The 24,101-nt window shown below is 37.8% G+C and overlaps 1 protein-coding gene across 2 annotated transcripts; it reads right to left on the bottom strand.

The window, feature by feature from the left end:
* Positions 1 to 728: 728 nt before the first annotated feature.
* On the bottom strand, positions 729 to 23,686 carry LOC145663831 (uncharacterized). 2 transcript variants are annotated; one of them, XM_081729934.1, is made up of 2 exons: positions 23,573 to 23,680; positions 729 to 2,422 (listed from the first exon to the last, which is right to left on the bottom strand). In XM_081729934.1, exon 2 carries the CDS (start codon positions 2,355 to 2,357, stop codon positions 1,839 to 1,841), a length of 519 nt encoding a protein of 172 aa, XP_081586060.1. In that variant the 5' UTR covers positions 2,358 to 2,422; positions 23,573 to 23,680; the 3' UTR covers positions 729 to 1,838. The 2 variants fall into 2 exon arrangements, 1 of the variants encoding a protein (XP_081586060.1); XR_014127279.1 differs by lacking the exon at positions 729 to 2,422 and adding an exon at positions 6,484 to 7,199 and having other exon boundaries at positions 23,573 to 23,686.
* Positions 23,687 to 24,101: the final 415 nt, after the last annotated feature.

Raw genomic sequence — 24,101 nt, forward strand, 5'->3', positions numbered from 1 at the left:
CTTTTTTTCATGGTACTAGTTTCTCTATATTTTCACAAACGTGAATACATACTAAGCAGCCGTTAACGCTTAGAACGCAATCCCTCTCGCTTTCGTAAACACTGATGATTTGACAACTCCTGGGAAATCGCAGTCGTCTTCTAGCAGAGAGAAACATGTATCTGCTTGCGTGTCCACGTAACTTCGTTCGTAACAGTATACTAGCGAGGCACTGAATGACAACCAAACAGGGTTCCTCTCTGTGGAGCGGTTTCTGTAGGCGGAGCCAGTAAATTTAAGTTAAGAACAATGATATAGCAGCCATTTTGGATCTATCTGAGAATTTCGGGGCATCATTTCGTAGCGCTTTGCGTCAACGCAACGCAAAATTTGTGTTTTGCTTTGTGGTTCTTGTTATTGTAGTTATAATTACTTATTGCGTTATTAGCATGACATGAATCCGCTGATTTTGCGCCAACCATTACGAAATGAGGCCAGCAGACAGTATTGTAGATTAGAGTATATGTTAACTTCTATCACTCTGGTGAGCATTTTGAGTAATTTTTAGCGGGAAAATGAAATGCTATGAAGAAAATTACTGATTTTTATTTTTGTTACAAAGTGAATTGATTATAGAACATTTTTTGTAAGGCTAAAATCAATACACTAACGGATTTAAGACCAAATAGCAAAATCACTACACACTTTTCGAGATGCAAATTGATGAACGAAAAATATTGTATGGGATAACAGAGCACCTTCCGTAACGTAAACACAACGTAAACACAACGCAAACTTTGCGATTTAGGTACAAATAATGGACAACAATTATTATGACTGTCTGCATTTCTGCGTTACGTTGCTACACTCAGAATTTTTGCGAAGACTTTTACGGAATGACAACCAACGTCAGCAAACATAGGCGACTCTTGAGAGAAGTGAGTAAAAATTACCGAATCCAATCCACGAAAAGTTAACTGCGGAAATGTATGATGTAATTTCATTTACGGTGGAAAACATTAATGGTCTCAAAACAAAAGTTCAAATAAAACACACCAACCACTTCTTGTTCATTGTTATGCATATTTTGATTCTTTCTTCTTCTTCTTCTTCTTCTTATTATTATTATTATTATTATTATTATTACAACAATATACAAGGTATAATAATATACAAGGTAGCACATGCCTTCAAACCAGTATATGCCACTGGGCATACAATCTTGAACACTGACACCATATTTGATACATTCATATTACTGAGACTTTGAATTAATTATCATATTTTTGTTGTATTAATATTTACGAAAACTATTTTAACCCGTTTCACAAAATTACGTTTCATGGATCCAGAAATCACATCAACCTTTACTGAAATTTATCCTATAACCAACTTTAATATTGAAGGATCACAAATAACAACTGTGGAGACTACGAAAAATCCCAAGGTTGAAACCCCGGAAATGATTTCGGACAGCATACACATATGGTACAAACATTATCAACAGATATACGAACAGAAAATAAACAAACATTGCAGGAAAAGAAAAAAATATCCTAAATACATTGATTACGGGATGTGATACAATAATGGATTAGAAAATTCACAATAACTATATTTTATCAACGCAACACATACTTACAATACTCATAGCGAAACGTTTCTATATATGAAAATATTCAATTAACGCTCATGAAATGCTTCCTTATCCTTATATAAATTTGTGACTTGTCTAATAATATTTAATAAAACTAATCGAACATTAAAGCGTAATGATTCAAAGCTCTAACATTAAGCAGAGAAATACAGTTTCTCGAAGAATCCTTATCGAACATCTGACTTCTTTCATTTTACAAAATTCACGACTTCCCAGCTGGAAGGTCACTCTGTGGAGGAAGACGGTTAGATTTTCTACTTAAAGCAGCGTACGATCTGTTCACCTCAGCGTGGATCTTATGCCACAGACCTAAAGTGATTGCTTTTCCTTTGACTAAATGATATGTGTCACTACGATTCCACCAAATGGGCGACTGTGCTCTTGCTCCATGGGAAGCATTCGTTCCACTCGACTGCGAGTATTGAACATTCGCGTCACCTGTTGCTGTAGGTTTATCCGGCGATGGAGTTTCACCCATATTGACACTATTATGCTTTACCCGTCCATAGTATATGTTGTGCAAAGTATTTAACACTATATCTTCTTCTGCAGAGCAACACCTTCCGAAGCCACGGTCTGCGCTATCACCAACTACATCACTTTTCTCCTTGTCGGTTGAACTGGAGGCACTCCGTGCTAATCCTGTTCCCATTTCCTCATTTGTTGCAGCCGCCTGTTCTTCTTCGGGTGACGAGGTTCTTCGATCCTTTTCATCAGTCATCGTTTGGTCAGCATTCTTCACTTCACCAATATATCCAAGTTCCTATTCCGTCAATAGTTATACTTCTGGAAAAGTACATTTAAATGTAATTATTTTTATTCGTATCACACTTAACAATGACTTACTTAATAAAATGGAATCGTATGATGAATAACTGTATTACGTGAGCGTTCGGTCTCTTTCGGACTATACAGTTTTTATCACATTAATATGTTTAATAGAAGTGATATGTCTGTAGGTTTTAACAAATTATGGGAACAATAGAATCTTAGGCATAAAATCTTGAACACTGACACAATTACCGAAATTTTGCATTAACTATCATATTTTTGTTGTATTAATAATTTTAATCTATTCTCAAAATTACGTTTCATGGGCCCATGCTTCTTCATAACTGATTTAAGTAATCATTGCAACCTTTACTGCAACTTATCCTATACAGACTACGAAAATTCCCACGGTTGAAACCCAAAAATGACTTTGGACAGCATACACATATGGTACACACATTATCAACATAAGTATGGACAAAAAATAAACATATTGAAGGAAAAGAAAAATATCCAAAACAGATTACGGAAACTCTGCAAGTATTAGAGTTAGAAGCCGATTTGAAGTGTTAACTTTCGATTATCGAATATATTTTCGTAATTTTTAATGCAAACAGCTAATCGTGTTTTGTCACGGAAGAAACAAGATTTTGAACGAAAACTTGTATGAATGATGTATATATATGAGTTTATGTTCTGTGATAAGGTGCTTTTGCTAATGTGAAACTCGAAGGTTCGACTCCAGGTGATGTGAAATTGTGTAGTTCTCTCCTTTTTCAATTATTATCCCAATTACTTTATCACCGTTACTAGCTAAACCATTCTTCTCCTGTACCTACCCAAGGGAAATCCCTTGTTAAATTGTAGATGCATACCTCACATAGCTTGGGTGCTGACAAAACTCCAAAGCAACAACAATAATTCAAACGTTGAAGACTTCACTTTATCTCAAGAGTCAACGTTGAATGTCCTTCCTCTACAAACACTCATGTGTCAAGGTAATAAACCAACAAAAGATATAAAGTGAAGGAATGCTAATACTTTCTGTTGTACTTTTTTAGTCTAATCGCTTGATTTAGTTAATTATCCAATCCAATTAACAGATTCAAATTAAAAGTTTCAATTAGCAACTTCTCTTGTTCGGAGATAAACATAAGTCAATAGATAAACGAAAAAACTTTCAAAATAAGTTACTGAGGAGAGTTCAGGAACGAATTTTCTTTATACGTATAACTCGAGTAGATAATTCAAGGGGTCAGTGGAAGAAGGGTCTATCCCACAATTCTGTGATTCGGAGAGAAATGCAGTTAAAGTGTTTTTGATGTAGAGGAAATCTAAATAACGTAGGTATTTTATTTTGTAGGAGTACATACAGAACACAATTGCAAATATTCCTGCAAATGTACAAGAAAAATGTAAAACAGGAATTGAACTAATACATCATACATTCACAATGGTACGTGTAATGTCCAGAAAGTTGTCTACATACACTCAACATCACTACTGTCGTCATCATCCTCTTCTGCCTGAAACTTTTGGTAGAAGCTATGATGATTAGCTGGAATGAATTTCAAAAGAGAAAGAAGGTCTTGAAGTTTCTTGTGTTTTGTTTCTCTTCCATGAGGATACTTAATTAGGGAAACAAGGTCTTAAAGCACAGGTTCCCGTCCCTTTCGCCGCTGAAAACTAGATTCAAAATCATTCCTTTCCATTTCCACACCTCAAATGCCTTGATCGTACGAGATGGTTTCATAAGGACCATCCAATCGTGTAATGTGAACAATTACTGGGTTTTTCTTTCTAGTTTTTCCATCACAACAAAATCGCCATCATAGGGAAGAATAGTATGGCCTGGAATCATGAAGCGATGCTCAATTTCTTCAAACTACTGAAGCTACTGTCGTTCAAACAACTCAAACTACTGTAGATGAAAAAAGTCATAATTACAGAATTTTTGTTTCGTCCAGCTCACGGATCACTGAAAAGTAACAGATTTTTCGTACTTCTTATTCCTTCCAGTTATTGTTTTATGAAATACTCGATGTAGACAGCTTCCGATTTCCCTTGCTGCTGTACATTCTGGACACACACATTGTTGCAGTTTCATTGTTGAGAAAATGCATTCCAAACCTATACGTCTACAACTGACGCAGGTAGAACACAGTCTCTGTAGCTAAATGCGGTGTAGGAAGAGCTTGTTGTAGATTCTACATGTCTGCACGGGCTCGGGCCGAACTCGGGCCTACAAAGCATATATCACTTCGGGCCGGGGCCGGGACCGGGCTCGGGCCATAAACTTAAATATACAACCATATTTCTCGGGCCTTTTCGGGGATAACTTTGTAAATACTGTACAACAATATTTATTGGATCGTTCTTTCTGGAGAACTTTTGCACAACCGTGAAATTAAACATCTAGTTGCTGTAAATAAAAATACAATTTTGAGTTAATTATTAAGTTTCTGTAATTCGGGCTTATTTCGGGCTCATTTGATTAACATACGAGCTCGGGCTTAAATGCAAAAACATATTTCGAACTCGGGTTGGGCCTCACATTGTAAATTCACGGACCGGACCGGGCCCGTGCTAAAAACTCCGGCCCGTGCAGACCTTTAGTAGATTCATTGCAATAACAAGTGTGTTCGTGTCGTCATTCTGACGTGTTTTTTCTAGCGTCGGAAAGGCTATCACAGGCCTTCTGTGATTGTAACAAATAAACCCTATGTCTGAGTGACATTTCATCTGTCGCAAACCCTCGAAATTCATCAAACCGGTTGCAGGTATCGGACCTCGGTAGTTTAAATGCAATATTAAATTATGTGTTAAAAATAAACCGATACATCGAGATTTTTTGCAGTGTAATATTATTTTGCTGGAACATTCTGCAGTATAACTTGTACATCTGTTGAACACTATTCAATGAAGTGGTGTACGTTTTGTTGGGACTATCTTGAAGACTATAATGTGGTCTATAACTGGAAAAAGATGTCGTATGCTTTATGACGCTGTCATAACATCATTAGATATTTCATGTGTTCTATTCGTATGCTTACCCCTACTATCCATTCCAGGAGAACACTGCGTACTGCTCGAACCTTGTGCAGCTCGCCTTACCCGTTTGGCTGAAATACTGAACATATTTAAAAATGCACACTTAAATAACCCAATTTCGTAACCTTCAACAGGATGTTTTACATAATATTCCATTCTCTGGTTACGCATGAAATAAGCTCTTGTACTCTGTCTTTTCTGTACATCCGCTTGCATGGCAGTTTCTTTATCAGTCGATACAGACACGTTGTTTGACTATTATAATCACTCAACTTACAGTATTCAGGAAGAACGGAATCTTTCTCACTATTTGTTAATATTTTGTTTGCACAGCACTGTTCGTTTTCCACTCTCATCTTCTATTGCAAAACTCTGAGCCCTCAAACTCTTTTTTGTTATCTTTCCATTCTGTACGATTTCTCTTTCATTTTTCGACTTTCCTTCATTCACAACATCATTATGTTCCATATTACTCACAGACGCACCATTTACATCCGCTATGATTGTTTACTAGCAACCACTTGGAACACAAACATCTCATTGGAGCTAAACGACAAGCTGGGTCCATAGAGCCTATCAGAATCACGCTTACACTCCTCTACGGTGAGCTAAGACGGCATTCATGAATTGGCCCTTCTTCCATTAAGAACTAGAACAGTGAATTCGCCATCACTTGTTATGATCCCTATTGCAAGGTGTTGGGCATATCCGACAATGCATTTAGTTCAGTGAGTAAACACTACATGACACTAGCTTACACTTCAGCCACAAAACTCATTTTTCATGGGGGCGGGTGGGATTGGCCCATCTTCCATCAAGCCCTTCAATTATATTGTTTAATTACTGACAGTAGATGAAAATCATTTTTATATACAATTATTAACCTAAGATTATTTTTTGGAAGTTACTAAAGCCAAAAAATTATTTTTTGGTACTTAGCTTCTTTAGAACTAAACACATTCATATTTCCAAATCACTTGTCCAAATTCAAAATACGTAAATGAATGACATATTGAAGGTTTTATCTTTAGTCAAAGATTTTTAATATCCATACTTTCAGTCATACATTCGGTTACTATTAGTTATTTTATTATGTAGGCTACTTTGAATCAATTTATATATGTTAAAACAAGAAAACTGTCGGCATAGATAATTTTGAACCATTTCTATTCGGCCATGTTATTTGCTGTATGCTGTATATCAGTTGCCTTCACCTGATGGCCTGGTCTGTGCACCTTCTGCTCTTGAGGATTGTGGCCTTGCTCTGCGAGAATGATCTCTACTGAGTTCCTGGTTGATTTTAGTCATTAAGCCTACAGTGATTGGCTGTCCTTTGTTCTCCCTGTAAGTTTTACTCTTCTCCCACCAGTCGAAGGTTTGGCGGCCACGGAAGCAGCAGCGTCTTTGCTTAGAACTGTGACAGCACCTACATTTCTTCTGACCAGTGGGCTTGGAGTCTTGATTGGCTCTTTTGCAGCATGGTCTGCTTTCGGGAGACTCAGAAGGTTCATATTCCACTTCATCATTGTATATGTTCTGCAAGGTGTAGAGCTTCACTTCCCTTCTTCTGCAACAACAATAGCAGCAGCAACAACAACATGGATTCCTCTTTTGGGATGGATAGCTTTCACTTGCAGATACTTCGATCTCACCGTCAGGTCTCATTTTTTGAAGATTCTAACTACTCGTCCATTTTACGATCAATCAAATAGTTGATTGACCAGACTAAGCCATGATTTTTCTGTAAATAGAAGTAGAGGCTGAAGATATGGATAATGCTAGGACATTAAAGGAGAGACAAATGTTTTAAAACTGCGAAAGAACTTTTGTTGAGAGGAGAACAGCGGCCAAACTGTTTTATCCATAAAAATCCATCTGACTTGTCTAAAGATGTTGCCATAATGACGAATAATGGTTGATAGTTGAGTTGCGGTTTCAGTAGCAACCTTATATGAAATGTGGACCTACACCTTAATGTGGGATTGGAACTACATGAGCTTCTGCTGAGAATCAAACCCTCGTCTTCTTCGCCGAAGTTACATTCGCCAACCATACAGCTACAAAGGACCCCATAATGATAACAGAGTATTTTTCGTATATACTTTTAAAATTGGAAATGTATTGTTCGGACAAAGTTCTAATCTTCGAGCTCTGACGTCTATTGGTTGATTATTCATCACTAGGTAAAGACTCGATTCCAGTGTTTAGAATTCACTTTCATGAATAATCAATTCCTTTACCTGTAGGGCATACTCGTTGGATGTAAAACCAGAAATTTCATTTCACTTTCAAAGCTAAAACATGAATTTTCAGTCCATTTTGTATTTACACATATAGAACTTAACCGTATGGAACGAGATGATATTTTCAGAAATAATAATGTATTCTTTAAAGAAGAGGAAGGAAGAGTCTATTATGTGGTTAATGACGATGCTACCGTTCTCTGATTCTTATCCTTCTAACCGCGTGATAATAACCAGAAAACATGCAAACGACAACGGACCGCAACAGGGTGAATACAGAAGTTTAAGTCATGCTTCACTCTAATGGAACTTAGTGCAAGAAAAAAAAAACTCCTTTTCTTTCTTACTCAACTGCTGCGGTCAACTCGACTCTATTAAAATAAACAAATCTAAGCTAACCGTGACCAATATGTTGTATACATCAAGACACATACCTAAAACCCTTATTAAAATTGAAGACTTTGGGACAAAAACTCTCAAGTTCAAAAAGTGAAAAGATAGCTTCACAAGGGTTTCTCCTCATCCGATTTTCTTCAAACTTGGCACATATATACTAGATCGAAAGTAAATCGACACGTAATTTTTTGTTTCCTTCGGAAAATAGGTTAAGGGGAGCAAAGGGTCCCTTTTCAAAAAGGGGTCCACTTGATTAAAAGGGCCACTTTAAAGAAACGAAATTCTGAAGACGCAAAGATGACTTCAAAGTAGGAAATAGGGTTTTCTCGTTTTTGCGAGAAAAGGGTTGCACGGGCAATGCTCCCTTCGAAATGGCAAAGGACCCCGCACAATCCTTACGGAAATTGGATTTCGGTGGAATTGCTTGAAACCGTGATATGTTGTAGATATGGTGTTCCTAAGAAAAAATCTCAACGGGCACAACTACAAATCACTGACTATTTGGCCACTACAGGGTCACTTTTTGAAAACAGCCGAAGATAACGACATCGTGGATTTCGATTAAAATTACAGAAACTGTGATATGATGTAGACAAGGGCGCCCATCAGGGAAGGCAAGGTGGGACGCTCGCTCCCCCTCCCCTAAGAGGAAATCGTACTTGGGAATATCGAAAGCCCAATAGAATTTTTACGTTAGTTATAGCAAAATTTGAAACTACATTTGACACCTCGCTTATATTTGCCCCCCTTGGAAACTACAACGTGGGCGCCCTTGGTTGCAGATGTTGTGATCCTGAGAAAAACTCTCAACGGAGACAACCACCAATCAGTGACTATTTGGCAGCTGTGGGGCTACATTTTTTAAAACAGCAGAAGATAAGAATACTCTGAAATTTTGGCACAATTGTCTGAATAATCATATCCCACAACCCGGAAAAGGAATGGAGAGAGTAGTGGCCAACATTATTTAAGCATAGACAACATTCAAATGTTCATCTTACGAGACAAAGGAAAGCCTTAGACAATTTTTCTCAGAATCACAACATCTACAACATATCACAGTTTAATTCATTTTCACTGAAATCATATCGTTACATACAGCTGTTTTAAAAAATCTGGATTTGTAGTGACCAGAGGGTCATAATTTGATGCTTTTGTCCATTAAGACTTTTTCTCATGATGAAAAGATCTTCAACATGTCCCAGTTTTACTCAATCTTATCGAAATCCAAAACATCATCATACTCGGTTGCTTTCAAGAAAGTAGAACTGTAGTGATCAAACGATTAGTGACTAGTGGTTGTGTCCTTTAGACTTTTTATCAGGATCACAATATCTACAACATATCACAATTTCAGTCATTTTTACCGAAATCCAGAATGTTATCTTCGGCTGCTTTTAAAAAAAAAGTGGCCTTGTAGTTGCCAAACGGTCAGTGATTTGTGGTTGTGCCCATTGAGACTTTTTTCTTAGGAACACCATATCTACACCATAACACGGTTTCAAGCAATTCCACCAAAATCCAATTTCCGTAAGGATTGTGCGGGGTCCTTTCTCATATCGAAGGCGGCATTGCCCCTGCAACCCTTTTCTTGCAAAAAACGAGAAAACCCTATTTCCTACTTTGAAGTCATCTTTGCATCGTGAGAGTTTCGTTTCTTTAGAGTGACCCTTTTTTGAAAAAGAGGCATTTGCCCTCTTAACCTATTTTCCGAAAGAAACAAGAAAATACGTGTCGATTTATTTTCGGTCTAGTATATATGTGCCAAGTTTGAAGAAAATCGGATGAGGAGAAATCCTTGTGAAGTTATCTCCTTTACACTTTCACTTTTTGAACTTGGCGGATGTTTGCCCCAAAGTCTTCAATACAAGATTGACGGTTCCTAAGACGATTCTTATCTGAAAGTTCGTGCTGATGCAGTACTTCATGGTCACTTGATCTTATATCCTGTGAATGGAGTATTATGTTGCTTGCCGGAAAATTTTTAATGTCTCTGTGGAGATGAAGCAAAGCGCTTGTAATTGCATTCTCCATTGTACTTAAATTTTGTTATCAATCATTTAAACCTCGTAAAATATTAAGTCTTTAATAATTCGCTGTATGCAGGGCGTTTAAGAACTCGTCGTACCCCTAAATTTGAGTATTATTGAGAATAACGTGAATATAATTTAAGTTCTGACATTGGTAACACTACTTTCATGGTCACAAGCAGTTTGCACGCAGTGGTGTCTGGTATTCCTGCTTTCGAGTACTGTCTATTCCACAGACTAGAATATGTATTCTAATCTGTGGTCTGTTCTCGTGTTCTCTGGTGCCCCTGCTGAAGATCACATGAAGCCATGGCTGATGTGAGTAGTTGCACAATGGTTAATGGACATGTATGTGGGTGCTCGAACGATGGCACAGGTAATGACTTGTTAATGACCCAACTTTGCTTGATTGGAAGAAATGTGCGTTTGCTTCAGTGTGTGTTTATAAGAGGGAAGAAGAAGCAGCAGGAAAACATGTGCTGCCGTCAGTCAACCAATTGCAATGTAGATTCGCAAAAGATCAGCTGAATTGAATTGACACACAATCATAGTCAACGTCTTGCGAATAAAACCAGGAAAATAAACACACTTCTGAACAAGACTGCACTTATTTAATATAAAAACACATTTACACGTGACGTTTCGATCTTCTAGCCAAGATCCTCATCAGACGTACACATCAGACGTACACTCAAAGTCAACTTAGTTGCAAAAGAATGGAATCATAGATAGTTCACAGCAGGACGGGTCTCCAGTCCATTTTGATCTTCAGAGGCGTGATTTCTTTATGGAACAATTTCCAAGCCCTCGGATTTGGTGTGGTTTTTCGAACATCTCCATCCCAATTGAAATGGCCTCCACAAAGCTTGGACCATACAACACCAGTCAACTCTCTGTGGGGTATAATCGCATTTGTGGAGTATAACCATTAACTTGCACCATGAACACCGAATGAAAAATGACGCGCCAAAGTGATCACAAATGTTCGCATCATCAAGATCGAAGGCGAACTCCTTAGAAGATACAAACCGTTGAGGGCGTTCAGATAGGTATCCACTCTTAAAGAATACATATAAAATCATATTGGTATAACGGGTGTCATCACATTCCATCAGTTATCTCCCCGACATGAGAATATGCATTCTTTAAAAGTTGATACCCAGATGAACATCCTGAACCGTTTATAACTCCCAAGAAGTACGCTTTCAATCTTGATGGTGCGAACACTTGAGATCAGTGTGGCGCGTCATTTTTAATTCGGTGTTCATCGTGCAAGTTAATGGTTTGTTTTAAACATTTCGTGAATGTCGACGATGTCCATTTGCTTAAGTGTAATACATACTATATCCCATAGAAGGTTGATCTCTGCACCTCCCGGACACGTATTTTCTGCCATCCTCCTGATGCACATGGTGAGACATTAGCAGCTATTATTTTTCCTGTCATCATTGTTCACACTACACTTTCAAAGGAGCCTTATTAGAGGTTGCACTTGCGACCTAGCACTCAAGGGGTTCCTTGTTAGTCTTTGATTAGTCTTTCATAACGTGTGTCAATATGGCCACGCTACGTTACTGAAATTGTTACATGAGTGTCATTAATACATATTTAGTAAATAGATCAATTGTGGCTTGTTAAGAGTGTAGGCTTCGTTCCAAACTGCTTGCCAGTCTCTAGCGCATCTGGTGGACGAAGTAGCTACGGAAATCTGAGCACAGGAGAATGTGCTCCAGAATAACAAGTGACAATGTGGCTTTATTGTATAGCGTCGCCATGCTCCTTACGACCCGCTCGGCAGAACAATACTCCCGGAAGTACGTTTTTTTCTGCGCGCTAGCCTAGCCAGCTGTTTTAAGTTCGTCACAAAATTTGTCATGTGGGTTAAGGTGGAACAAAACGAGCCCTGCGGCGCTTCAAACCCGTTCTACTATTACTCCTGCTTCATCTACTACTACTTCTACTACTACTACCACTTTTCTGCACAAAAGTAAGGAGATCACTTTTTGAGTTTTATTTTCATCTTATTTTAATGAAAAAAGTGTTATGAAAATCTTTTAAAAAATATAAACTTTCTGGTACCGGGTTTGAACCCACGCCACAAATGATTTCTACTAGCAGGCTCAGTCACGAGGACCGACAGCAGCCAGAGTTTGATTTCAGCTATATGTATGTTACATGGCAAGAAACGGATAACGCCAACCAATCAGAACCGTATTTAGTTTCTACTTCCGGGTGTATTACTCTCCCGAGCTAGTCCTCGCTCTTTCCCCAAATGCAGAATCGTCCCGGTACTCAATGACCACACACTTCCGTTGCTGTAGCTGACGATATCACTTATGAATGTTTTTCCTTACAATAGGAAGTGCTTAGAAAGAAGATTCTGCAAGGTTATAATAAATCTTTGTGAGTCGATGCTGATAAACATGCGATGCAGCAAAGGTTGAATCTCGTAATCGAGATCAAGTTTAACGCAGGTCATACAATCATCATGTGTGACAAAACGTAGCCAAAACAATTCTGTTTGCGAACTGTCCCTAGCGCTCTTGTTATGATTTCTGGTTTCTTGTTTGTAATTCGGTGCGTGATGATAACCAAAGGCTGAGCGTTGGGGAAGTCAATAGCCAAAATACAACAATACGAAAAACATGTTACAAACGAAGAGCTATAAAAATCATCTGCAGTGAAAGCCTCATAAACTTGAATGTACTATGTATGGGTATATTATCGCTCGGAATTCTGACCAGTTACAAAATGCCCAAAACTACAATGAATATGGGCTGTATAACTTCTAAGAAGTATTTCACGACAATAAGCTGACTGTGGTACTTTTGATTCTCCACAAAAGCTAACAACAGGACTAGTACGAACAGCGCCAGTTGCAGCCGAATGCCCAAGTTGTAAGTAGGGTAAAGTTTTTCAGCAGGGAAGAATAAGCAGATCACTGTTGCCACACTTGGTACAATTGTACCAAATTCAGCCCTTTTTGCCATTCATCGGCCCGTTGGTACCACGGTGGCATTTTCAGCCCCTTTTGTGTAAAATTTGGTACAATTCTACCCAATTCAGCACTATTTAACAAATTTTCAAAAATGTCAGTAAGACTTTTCCTACATCTCACGTTACTCATACTGTGTGATGTCATGAGGAGCGAACTCGGAGATGATTGATTTGTTTCTCGTTATATATATTCATGTATGGCCATAATACCGTATTGATTTATGGCCACTTTCAAATAGAGACACGTTTGGTTTCCTTGCAATACATACCGAAGATGATAATTGTTTTCTCTTTCAATTTGCAGCCTCTGTTATACTTCCTACGTGTGGGAAAAGTTTCATCTACTTCCCGGATTCTCCCGGATGTTTCGGATTCTCCCAGCGCCGTAGCAATAAGGTAGGCAGGGTAGGCATTGCCTACGGGCGCAGGACGTTTCTGTATATTAGGGGGAGCCCCAGGTTTTTAATAAAAATGAAACAAATTATATAAATGGAGCCCCAAGTTTTCGTGGTCTTCATTTTCAAACATGGCAAGAATAAAAATTCCTTCCCCCCCTCTCTCACAGTTTATTACATTTGCGTATCAAATTATTGGCATTACTGTAAACTCGTCGAGGTTACAGCACTGTATGATTAAGAAATTAATCCTCCTGGTAATTAATTATTACCGTATTAATACGATACCAGTCCTATACTAATGTACTGGGCTTACTAGTTATAAATAAAATTCCTCTGCGCAATAGACTTTCAACAATAACGACAAATTCTCCAAGTACCAAAGGTTGGGCAAACCGGGCAACTGCCCAGGACGCTAACGTCAGGGGCGCCCAAACGAGCACCCCAAAATTAATTTTTCTAACATATCTTCTAACATCACTAATATTAATATAGGCTAGGACTAGGTGGGGGGCGGTCAAAGTCTCATTGACAGGGTGAAAATTTTGCCTTCGTCCGCTCCTGACGTTGACTGAGATGACGTAGTGTTAAATGGATGAGGACGATACTGACCTATTTAGGCTCTAATCTCAACATTATTGGAGAGTAATAATTAGCTGATCTTCTTAAATACCGATTGCAACATTACTTACAGTATTTTTGTAGACGTGATATTTTTTTTCAGTTAGCGAATTTTTAGCCCTGTTTTAGCGGAAAGAAAAATCTCATGTTGGCAACACTGCCCAAAGCTAGTCAAATGTGGGATGTGGCGCATACGCGTAAGTTACAGATGATCATACATTGGTCTATAAATGGGTGAGGGAGCGCCACTAGGTATTTTGCTTAGGGGTGCCAAAGGCCATTGTTAAGCCACTGGGTCCTCCTATTTGGATGTTCTTAAAAAACAATATTTAAAAAGAGCACTTTCTTGATTTGGACTCTTGGAAGAGGAGGGGGGAAGTGTTCTAGAACTTTACCTCTTTTAGTTTCGCGCTATAGAGACAGGTATTACACTGGTATAAAATAATGAATTCAGCCCTTTTTGTTTCAATTTGGTACTATTTTTCAGCCCACTCCAGAGAGAGTATTGTGGCAACATTGAAGCAGATTCATGAATACCTAATAAGTTGGACCGAGCTAAAGTGCGTAACAGAACAACACGGTCAGCCGTGGTATAGTAGCAGAACTCTGAGAAGCAAACTCAGAGTTCGGGAACAAGAATACTTAACAGTACGAATATGTTATGTCCTCATTATGCAGAGATTAAAAGTTAAAGCCAAAAATCGGACTGTGTCAACAAACGAGAGATGACTGCCACTGATATACTAGACTGAAACAAGGCATTTTCGTTGGGCACCATTACACATTGAGGTTTTTGCCAGAAAACCGAGAACCTGTGTTGTTCGCCCATCACACAAGTCAGGTCCAGTGATATTTTAAAAGTATGTGAATGGATCATTAATAACAATCCATCAACATATAGGAGACCAAACCGTAGCCTACATCTCTGGTAGAGTACTAGTAATTACAGCAAACATTGTGATACTGAGAACACTGCGTTGTGAGACTCCGTTTTCCTACCAAAATAAGTCTGAGATATTAACAACCTTGAAATACCACCATCCAGGAAGTTTCTTATCAATTTCTTTATTTTACAAACACGACAGTATGGGGCATTCAGAACATAAGAGATTCAATTCCAAATACCAAACAACTGGCCCCGTATCCTTAATCTAAACCAAAACTATGTATGAGTTCGTTTCTGAAGATATCAGCCAAAACATAACCTAACTTGAGCAGGAGCGTCGTTTCAGATTTTGCTGGGGGGGGGGGCAAGACCCCTTCATATAAGCAAACTTTCGCGTTTTTCACTAACTTTCTACTATTCTATTGATAAAATCTATAAAGATCTCAAACTCAGGGGGGGCAATTGCCCCTCCCTGCCCTCCCTAAATGACGCCCCTGAACCTGAGTAAGAGTACCAAAGGAGGGAAATTAGATTGTTAAGCAATTTTTAGCGCAAAACATCTTGGCTGAAATCTGAGGAAACTAAGTTACCCTCATACATAGTCCAACTACTATTACGACGCTAGACATAACTTTGCATGGAGCCGAACATGACGTAAATAGACCCGTGTGTTTGTATTCTGTGTGTTTCATATTTGTCAAGATTTCCCTAATACTTTACTAAGCCCTGTCCCGATTGTGAGTTTAACGCTACGGTGCAATATGGCTACGACTTATTCCCAACTAATGTTGAATACCATTACAGGTATATAATGTTTATTATGGATGCTGATCAAGATTAAATACATCACATTTTACAAAATTTACAAGTAAAATTCAATACTCTGCATTGAAAGACATGTTTAAAAGTAGCCTAATTTTGCACGCAACGGAATTAAATACTATAATACAGCGACATTATGTATTTTAGGTTTACAAGTGTAGGGTTAATAGTGTAAAATCATTAGAATTGCTTTACAATGGTTAAAGTGAGTGAGTGAATATGAAAGTTGACTTTGTTAGAAACTATTTTGCGCTGTCCAAGTATTTCTGCACAGTATACAAAAGCTGTAATTTATAAGTGTATCGTTATTTGTTTGAAATCATTACATGTTCTATTGAAACGCGTATCATTGCGAAAATTCACGTGCTCTTACTACCATCGATTACGCATGTACCCACCATATCAGGACTGCCTATTATTTTCGGAATCTGCGTGGGCACACCAACTTCACCCTGCCCTGATTCGGTTGGAGGTCATTTATGCTTTTTATTGGCCACCTAACAAAGGCTACTTTGTGTTTATTACACTGTAGTTTTAATACAGTATGCCTGGACGATGTATTTATACGTAAACTGTAAAGGAATTGTAATTTTTCAAACAATTAGTTCTGGTGTCCCGTGGGATAATGTCGTTCAGCACAAATTTTTTAGAGGAAAATTAGAAGGTAATTAGTGCAATTATAATTTTTCAAAAATTATTTCGAGTGGTGTGAAAAACAAGTGGACGTTGGCAATTATATGAGTCAGAATAGCACTTGTCGTGGTTTTATAGTAATAGCCAGGGCCGGCCTTAAGCCGATTGGACAGATTGCACCCAATTGGGCCCCGCGCTAGTGCCGTCTACTCTATCTCCAGTCTAATCTACTCTCTGCTGTCGTTTTAACAGCATATTAGGCCCCAGAGCAAACAAGTGTGTTGTGGTCCCTATGGCTAAATTTTGCTCCTAATACGTGTAATTAATACATGCCATTCAGCTAGCCCGTATGGTACCGTTAAGTTGGATCTGCTACTCTTGGTTGTTAAGTACACATACCAACATATTGCACTATAGGTACATCCATGGACTCCACAAGGGAGAGTATGGCCTCTCCCTAGCAAGTACATAAATAATTTGTATTAAATTTCCGGGCATAAACAAATATTTTCTGAATTTAGTGCTGCAAAAATTTCTTTATTTTCTTACGTTTATGACTTCTGTTGTAAAAACATATATTATGTCCAGGGAGTATTGTGCACACCCTCAACACCCCTAACACTCCCCAAATTTCCTTACACACATCTCTGGGCGTAAAAATAATTATTATTTTCTTTGAGTTTGTGTAAAAATGTATATCATTGTTTTGGGTCCACCCTCCCTTTTATTTTGAACACCATTAACTAAAGTTCCTGGCATTCTTACTGATTACTTCCCGTGAAAATCGAGATAGTATCAAGTAAATCAGCGTCAGTGCGACTTCTTTGCATATCCTTTCTCTTATTATAGCTATATTAAAAATATAAAACCAGAGAAGAAAAGCCCGCTCCTGAAAAAAAAAAAGTGGATGTATTTTTAAAAAGAAATCAAGTCAGGAAAACCAAATATATGTCATCCATCTTCCATCAGTTCCTTAAGGTTTGTGTTCGTCTCATCGCCATTTTCTTTTATCTGCTTTCGATAACGATTTCATGATGATTATACCTTTCATAAGTAGCTACCTACGATGTTCTCACAAGCGTACATTAGGTTCTACTGACTTGAATTCTTTTCAAAAAGATGTAGCTGTTAAAAATCTTTGAACCAACGAATCCATATCAACGTACATTTCATTACGGCTTACAAATATAAACTTATGAAAACAAAGACTTCACCATTGTTTTTACCGTAAACTCCTAGCCCAATTTGACATATTACATGACCTTCCTATTTTAAAGTCTAGCGAGATACAAGATGGCCGACATCAAGATGGTGGCCATGATAAACATCCCCTCAAATCAGTGTTGCCAGACCAGTCAGTCGGAAAAGCAGGAGATTCGAAGATAAAAAACAGGAGAAAGCAGTAGACACATACAGTGGTGGCGTTTGAATGTAAATCCGGGGGGGCAATAAAATTTGCCATTATTAAGGGGGCAGTAGTCAAAACAAGCAATCCAGAATTCATTTCCGATGAACTACAATGAGCAAATGAAAGTGAAAAGTCCCGATTTATATTAATATTATTTAATACAAACATGTGTGAAGTAAAACGTAGTGAAAGAGCAAAGTGGAGTGGGAAAATGTCTTTTCATGCACGTAGCGATAACGTAGCTACATGGTGCAGTCACACGTGACCGTGGCGTAAGACGATTTCTTGCTGACGATCGCGGAGAAACGATCTAAGCCACTCTTCCAGCCCAAGTCCCAATTTAAACAACACTTACTTCTAAATCTTACAGAAAGTCATAAAAACGCGAACCATAATGCATATAGAGAATGACGTACAGTTGTATTCTTTGGATTCATATTACATACAGTAAAGCTTCATAACTATATGCTCTACAGAGCTTTGTGTATTATAACAGAGAAATTTCGATTTTTTATGTGAGGAAACGTTGAAAATTCAATATTAATAATAATAATATTTCTTCAACTTCTCGAAGTAAGGAAAAATCAGGAGATGGTTCACTTTTCATTTTCTTTCGCAGTAGATCAGTAGAACGTACAAAAAACAGGAGATCTCCTGCAAAATCAGTAGAACTGGCAACACTGCCTCAAATAGATGTCTACTTCCTCCCTGTGTTGGTTTATGTTTTCGTTTTTCATCTCTTTATCCGTTTTACAAAGTAAAATTTTTAAACTTGAAACACATTGTTATGGCTTATCCTGATCAATCAGGTTTTTGGCCACTGTGGCCGTCTTTATGGATCGAAACAGTTTAAATTTTGCTTACGCTCGTTTCTTGATATTAAACACTTCTCTGCCAAGTTTGGTCAAGAAACTAGATTTCGACATCGATAGGTTTACTTGTAAGAGAAGAAAACTATGAAATATTGGTACAGAACCTTCTTGAAAAGTTGCGAGGCACAAGGGTGAAATATGTATTTTAAAATTCACTCTCTGTCTGCATTTCCATTCGAGTTATTTCTCTGAAAATTAGCTGCTCTAAGCAATGAACAGGGAAAGTATTTTTACCAGAACATTTTTACACACACGCTTGCACGCGCAAGATAATTTTATCAAGAATGATTCTCAAATATCAAGAATGAGAACTAGAATTATATGGTATGAGTGAAATGGTGAGGGTATTTATATTTGAAACACCATTATCACAACCGTCGATCAATTGCTGGATGAAGGTCTTTTCAATACTTTTTGCTAATAATCTATCTTGGACAACTCATTTCCAATATATTCGCAATACTAGGGTGGAACCGGCTATAGTCGACCTAGGTTAGTAGTCGACCACTTGGAAAAAATCCATTGTTAAGATTAAATATATTCCATTGTGAATTCCAGTGAATGTCTTAGTAAAAACTTTAAACATTGTCTGGTATCACTGCAAACTTATATTGTTTTGTTTGACACGGTTAGCCTGAATCGCGCCAAAGTGTTTAGGACTATAGCAGGAGACGGAAGAAACACAGAAGAATCATATTTTTTTGGAATACTGACAACAGGTAGGAAAAATGTGTTTATACAATCATGGTCGTTATTAATTCAGGTTTTAATATTCAAATAGCTTGTGTTGGGTTAGTTCTTTAGTTTAATGCTTGGATATAATAAAATTTGTTTCTTTTGGGACAAAGAATGGGGAGGTCGACTACTGCATTCTTTCAAACGATCAATTTCTATAGTCGACCACGGTGATCGACTAATGCCATTTTGAAAATTCGTAAGAAATTAATTAACAAAGTATATGGCTTGAAAGGTTTGAAGTTAATATGCTCTTTAGATCACAAAAGAATCAATTTAAAGCAACGGAAGCAGTAGGCGACCGGGGAGGTCGAGTACTGGAAACAAAGTGGTCGACTTTAGAGAAGAGTAATATTTGTGATAAGAAAATGAAATAAAATGAATTTGAAGAACTTTGAAAAGGCACATGAAGAAAGTTGAACTAGAAACAGAGAGAGAGAGAGAGAGAGAGAGAGAGAGAGATTAGTATTGGATATTTGTAAATACCTATTGCGTGCCAATATTTGATATTGTAGTTTTGAATATTCTATTCAGACTTGGATCTCATGCCTTTGATTTAGGTGCTGAAGAATGTTGAGTGTTCTCTCCTTGTAGAATATTGATCCATATTTGACTTGCTAAGAGGGAGAAAGAGATTCATTCACACTATGAAGCTACTTGTTCGATTAATTCATTAATTTGTTTATTTTTTGCCAAGAAGCTGAAGTCATATCCAGTCTTGTTAGTTTTCTTCCTTTGCAGGCCTGATATGAAAGCCGACGGAATTAGTGTAGCTATATTTTTATGTGAGATGCCGAGGGTCCACTTATGTTTTTTCTTCCTTTTTTCATTACAGATAACTTAACCTACAAGAGGCTTACGTGATGGCTCCATTCAAAAAACGACAACTGTTCAAATATAATGAGGAAGCATTGCAAAATGCTCTTCACGTTGTACGATCAAGGCACATGAGTGTGCGTAAAGCTTCGGCATCATACGGTGTGCCAAAAACAACGCTACTCGATAAGCTCAGTGGCCGACATCCAGAAGGTCGACAAATGGGACCCAAAACAGTCTTGTCCAAAGAAGAGGAGAATAAGCTTGCTGAGTGGTTAATATCCGTGGCGAAATTGGGCTTTACAAGGAAGAAGGACGATTTATTATATGCCGTTCAACTCATTGTTCAGCACAATAACAGAACGACGCCGTTCAGGAATGGAAGACCTGATCCTGCCTGGTATCATTCATTTTTGGGAAGGCACCCAGAAGTGACTGAGAGAACAGCGGGAACAGTATCTAAAGCAAGTGAGTGTGTTACAGAGACTGCAATCAGATCTTGGTTTCAGGAACTGAAGGAGTACCTAACTAGTGTTAGTTGTCGTGATTTGCTGGGGGATCCAGAAAGAATTCTAAATGCTAATGAGACAAATTTTCAACTGTGTCCTCGAGCTGGAGTAATTTTGGGACCCAAAGGTTGGAAAAACTTATATGAAGTGGCTCCTGGAACAGAAAAGGATACAATCACAGTTATAGCTGGATTTAATGCTGCAGGAAGCATTTTGCCAACTATGATAGTGTTCCTCTATGTGAAGCCACCCAAAGATTTGGTAAATACTGTACCAAAAGAATGGGGATTAGGATTATCTTATAGTGTGTGGATGAAATCTGAAACATTCTATGAACACATTGCTAACGGTTTGCTCCCTTGGTTGAAAAGAAGAAATACAAAGTTTCCCGTGCTTTTCCTCGTTGACGACATAGAACTCACTTAAACTTGAACACTAGTAACTTGTGCTCTGAAAATGGCATTATTCTGTATGCCTTGTATCCCAACGCGATCCATATATTACAACCGGTAGATGTAGGTGTATTTAGAAGTTTAAAGAGTGCTTGGCGGAAAGCTGTCCACGAATGGCAAGCCGAAAGTTCGTATAAGATCCTCACCAAGTTAGATTTTTGTCCACTTCTAGCTAAAGTTATACAAAATCGTGCCAGCCCTGAAATCATAAGGAATGCCTTTCGAAAGTGTGGATTCTTTCCCTTTGACCCAAATGCCGCTGATTACACAAAATGCATTGCCCCACCAAACGCCTCACAATCCAGTCACGTGGTAAGTGTATGGGAAATCCCACCACCTCAATCTACGAGTGAAACGCCATCAGCTTGTGAGCCAACAGTTGCGGCACATAGAAATACTCTTGAAGTGATGAAGTATGAACTAGGATTGGAAACATTGGACAAATTTGAGATGGTGAGAGAATCGCAGGGCGAATCAGGTGTACGTGATGAAGAAACAATGTTATTTCAATTCTGGCTGACAGTACAACACAAAGCAAAGAAACAAACTGAACACAACAGTGAAACTTCGAATGAACAATGCTCCTTACTCTCAACTCCTGAGGCTTTAGCAGTTGATGTTAGGCATACAAGCACTAGTCCATTGACATTTAATGATTCTCCTCTCAGCAGCGGGCAAGATGTTCCTCCAGAATGTGGAAGTAATCAGGCTTCATTGGAAAATTTTGAGCAGCATCTGTGGTGGCCAACAAAGGTAGACTCTGAGAAAACACGTTGCCGGGGAACTAGATCGAGATCTTCGAACAAAATTCCATTTGCCATATCTTCAGCAAAATGAAAAAAATATTATGAGGGAAAGGAAGAAATGAAACGAAGGAAGGAAGAAAAAGAAAATCGAAAAAAGGCTCGGCTTGAGAAGTTTTCAGCGAAAGAAAACAACAAGTGTTCTGGCAATAGAAAGAAAGTACACAAAGGGATACCAAGTTCTGAGAACCGGAAAAGCATTCCTGATAGTGGCAATCAAGAGCAAGAAACATCCAACCCATGCGAAAACAGTGCTTTTGATATCCCTGAGAATTATTCTTGTATTCTTGAATCAGTGGAACGTGCTATAATTAAACAGGAAATTTGCAGTCAATGCAAAGGAAATATCGACGAAAGCAATAAAGTACAGCCCAAATGTGTAACTTGTGCAGACTGCTTGTGCAAACCCCATCTTCCATGCATTCCCAAAATTCACAGAGCGTTCTTCCCTGATTTGGAAGCACATACTGCAGAACAATATGAAGATTTCCAATGCTCAAGCTGTTTCCATCAATGCGAAGATAGCGACAGCAGCGATGAGGATTTTCTTCTGATTCAATGTTGTCCTTCGAAATGACTATTTATACCTATTTCTGTTATTAATTTAGGCTATAACTACTCTATAGAGAAGAAGTCATTAGTTGCTGTTATAAACTGTATTTATAATATTCTATGTTAGTTTCTTGTTCAACTTAAAAAATAGCCTATCTTCGCACATTCAGCTATAATTTGCACAAATTTGTCGAATAGGCCTGTATTTATTAAAAAAAACTGTTGTGGTTTAGATCCAATGGTAGCCACAATTTTTATTTAGAATATTGTGAATTATAAATGTATTTTTATATCAATTTCTGAGATTAGCTGGACAATTTTATAACTTGGAAGTCCTGGTCGACTACTGGTATACATAGTGGTCGAACTTAGATTTTGGGTGGTCGACTACAGCAAAAATTGTCACATTTATAATAAAAAAGTGTAATAAATTAAGGTAATAACATTTTTGAAAACTAACCTAATCCCATGATTCTAGAGAGTGCACAGAGTACTATACACATTTTTTGGATATATTCAATTAAAGAAAGAACACAAAATAACGACTTACGTTTTTCGTAATCAAATTCGGTCGACTATTGGATAGTTTACCCATAATTTCGTCACATCAACTTGTATTAGGATATTATGTAGGTCTCTACTCGTCTCTTGTAGTATCTCGCCTGCAGAAATTTGTTCTTTATAAATGTATTTTCATGCATAGTACCGGTATTGAATTTTACCTGTAAATCTTCCAAAATGCGGTGCGTTAAAAATAAACAAGCACCCTGGTTTGGATTAGTCCATTTACTGAGCAAGATATGATTGTCATACCTTGACAAAAAATTCCTTTCATATGCAAATGATTTTACCTGTAATTGTTCTGACAATATAAAACTAAGTAAGCACTGTTGCTTTCGTGGAAACTATCTACCTATATTCTAATTAACATTTTTTATACCTACAGATTACAATATCCAGCTGCAGAAAGTTATTATTAGAACTAAATTTTATTGTTGTACGTCTGTTTCGTATTTCAATATCATTTCTTCTTCACACTGCCTGGCTATATAGCGGCGTTGCCATGAGCTACTTGATTATTACAGCATAACAATTGTAGATCAATGTTTTATTAGATAAATCGATACATATTTTATACCTTGAAAGTAATGCAAACAAAAGGCCTGCCGACGAAAGAATATATGCAAATTAAGAATATGGGCGCCACTCTTTAGAAACCTAAGAAGTGTGTAAATTTACAAAGGAACAATTATATTTGACAACTTATTTACAGTGAATCGAAACAGTATTCGTGCGGTGCAACTTTTACACACGACAATATTATAGTAAGCGTTTATTCAAGTAGAAATCAGTATTAGACTACGTTCAAAGTTCTAACTAACGAACTCTATGACCTATGGAACCTGAAGGTTCAATGCCGCGGTCACAGAAGCCCTCCATTGACCTCTATCCTTAGCCAACTGGATCAAGTTT

Source organism: Thermobia domestica, chromosome 11, assembly GCF_964235325.1.
Source record: "Thermobia domestica chromosome 11, izTheDome1.hap1.1, whole genome shotgun sequence".
Taxonomy (NCBI): Eukaryota; Metazoa; Arthropoda; class Insecta; order Zygentoma; family Lepismatidae; genus Thermobia; species Thermobia domestica.

Bases quoted from the DNA above. Each gene is read 5' to 3' on its own strand.
- LOC145663831 (XM_081729934.1), bottom strand. From the start codon at position 2,357: ATGACTGATGAAAAGGATCGAAGAACCTCGTCACCCGAAGAAGAACAG.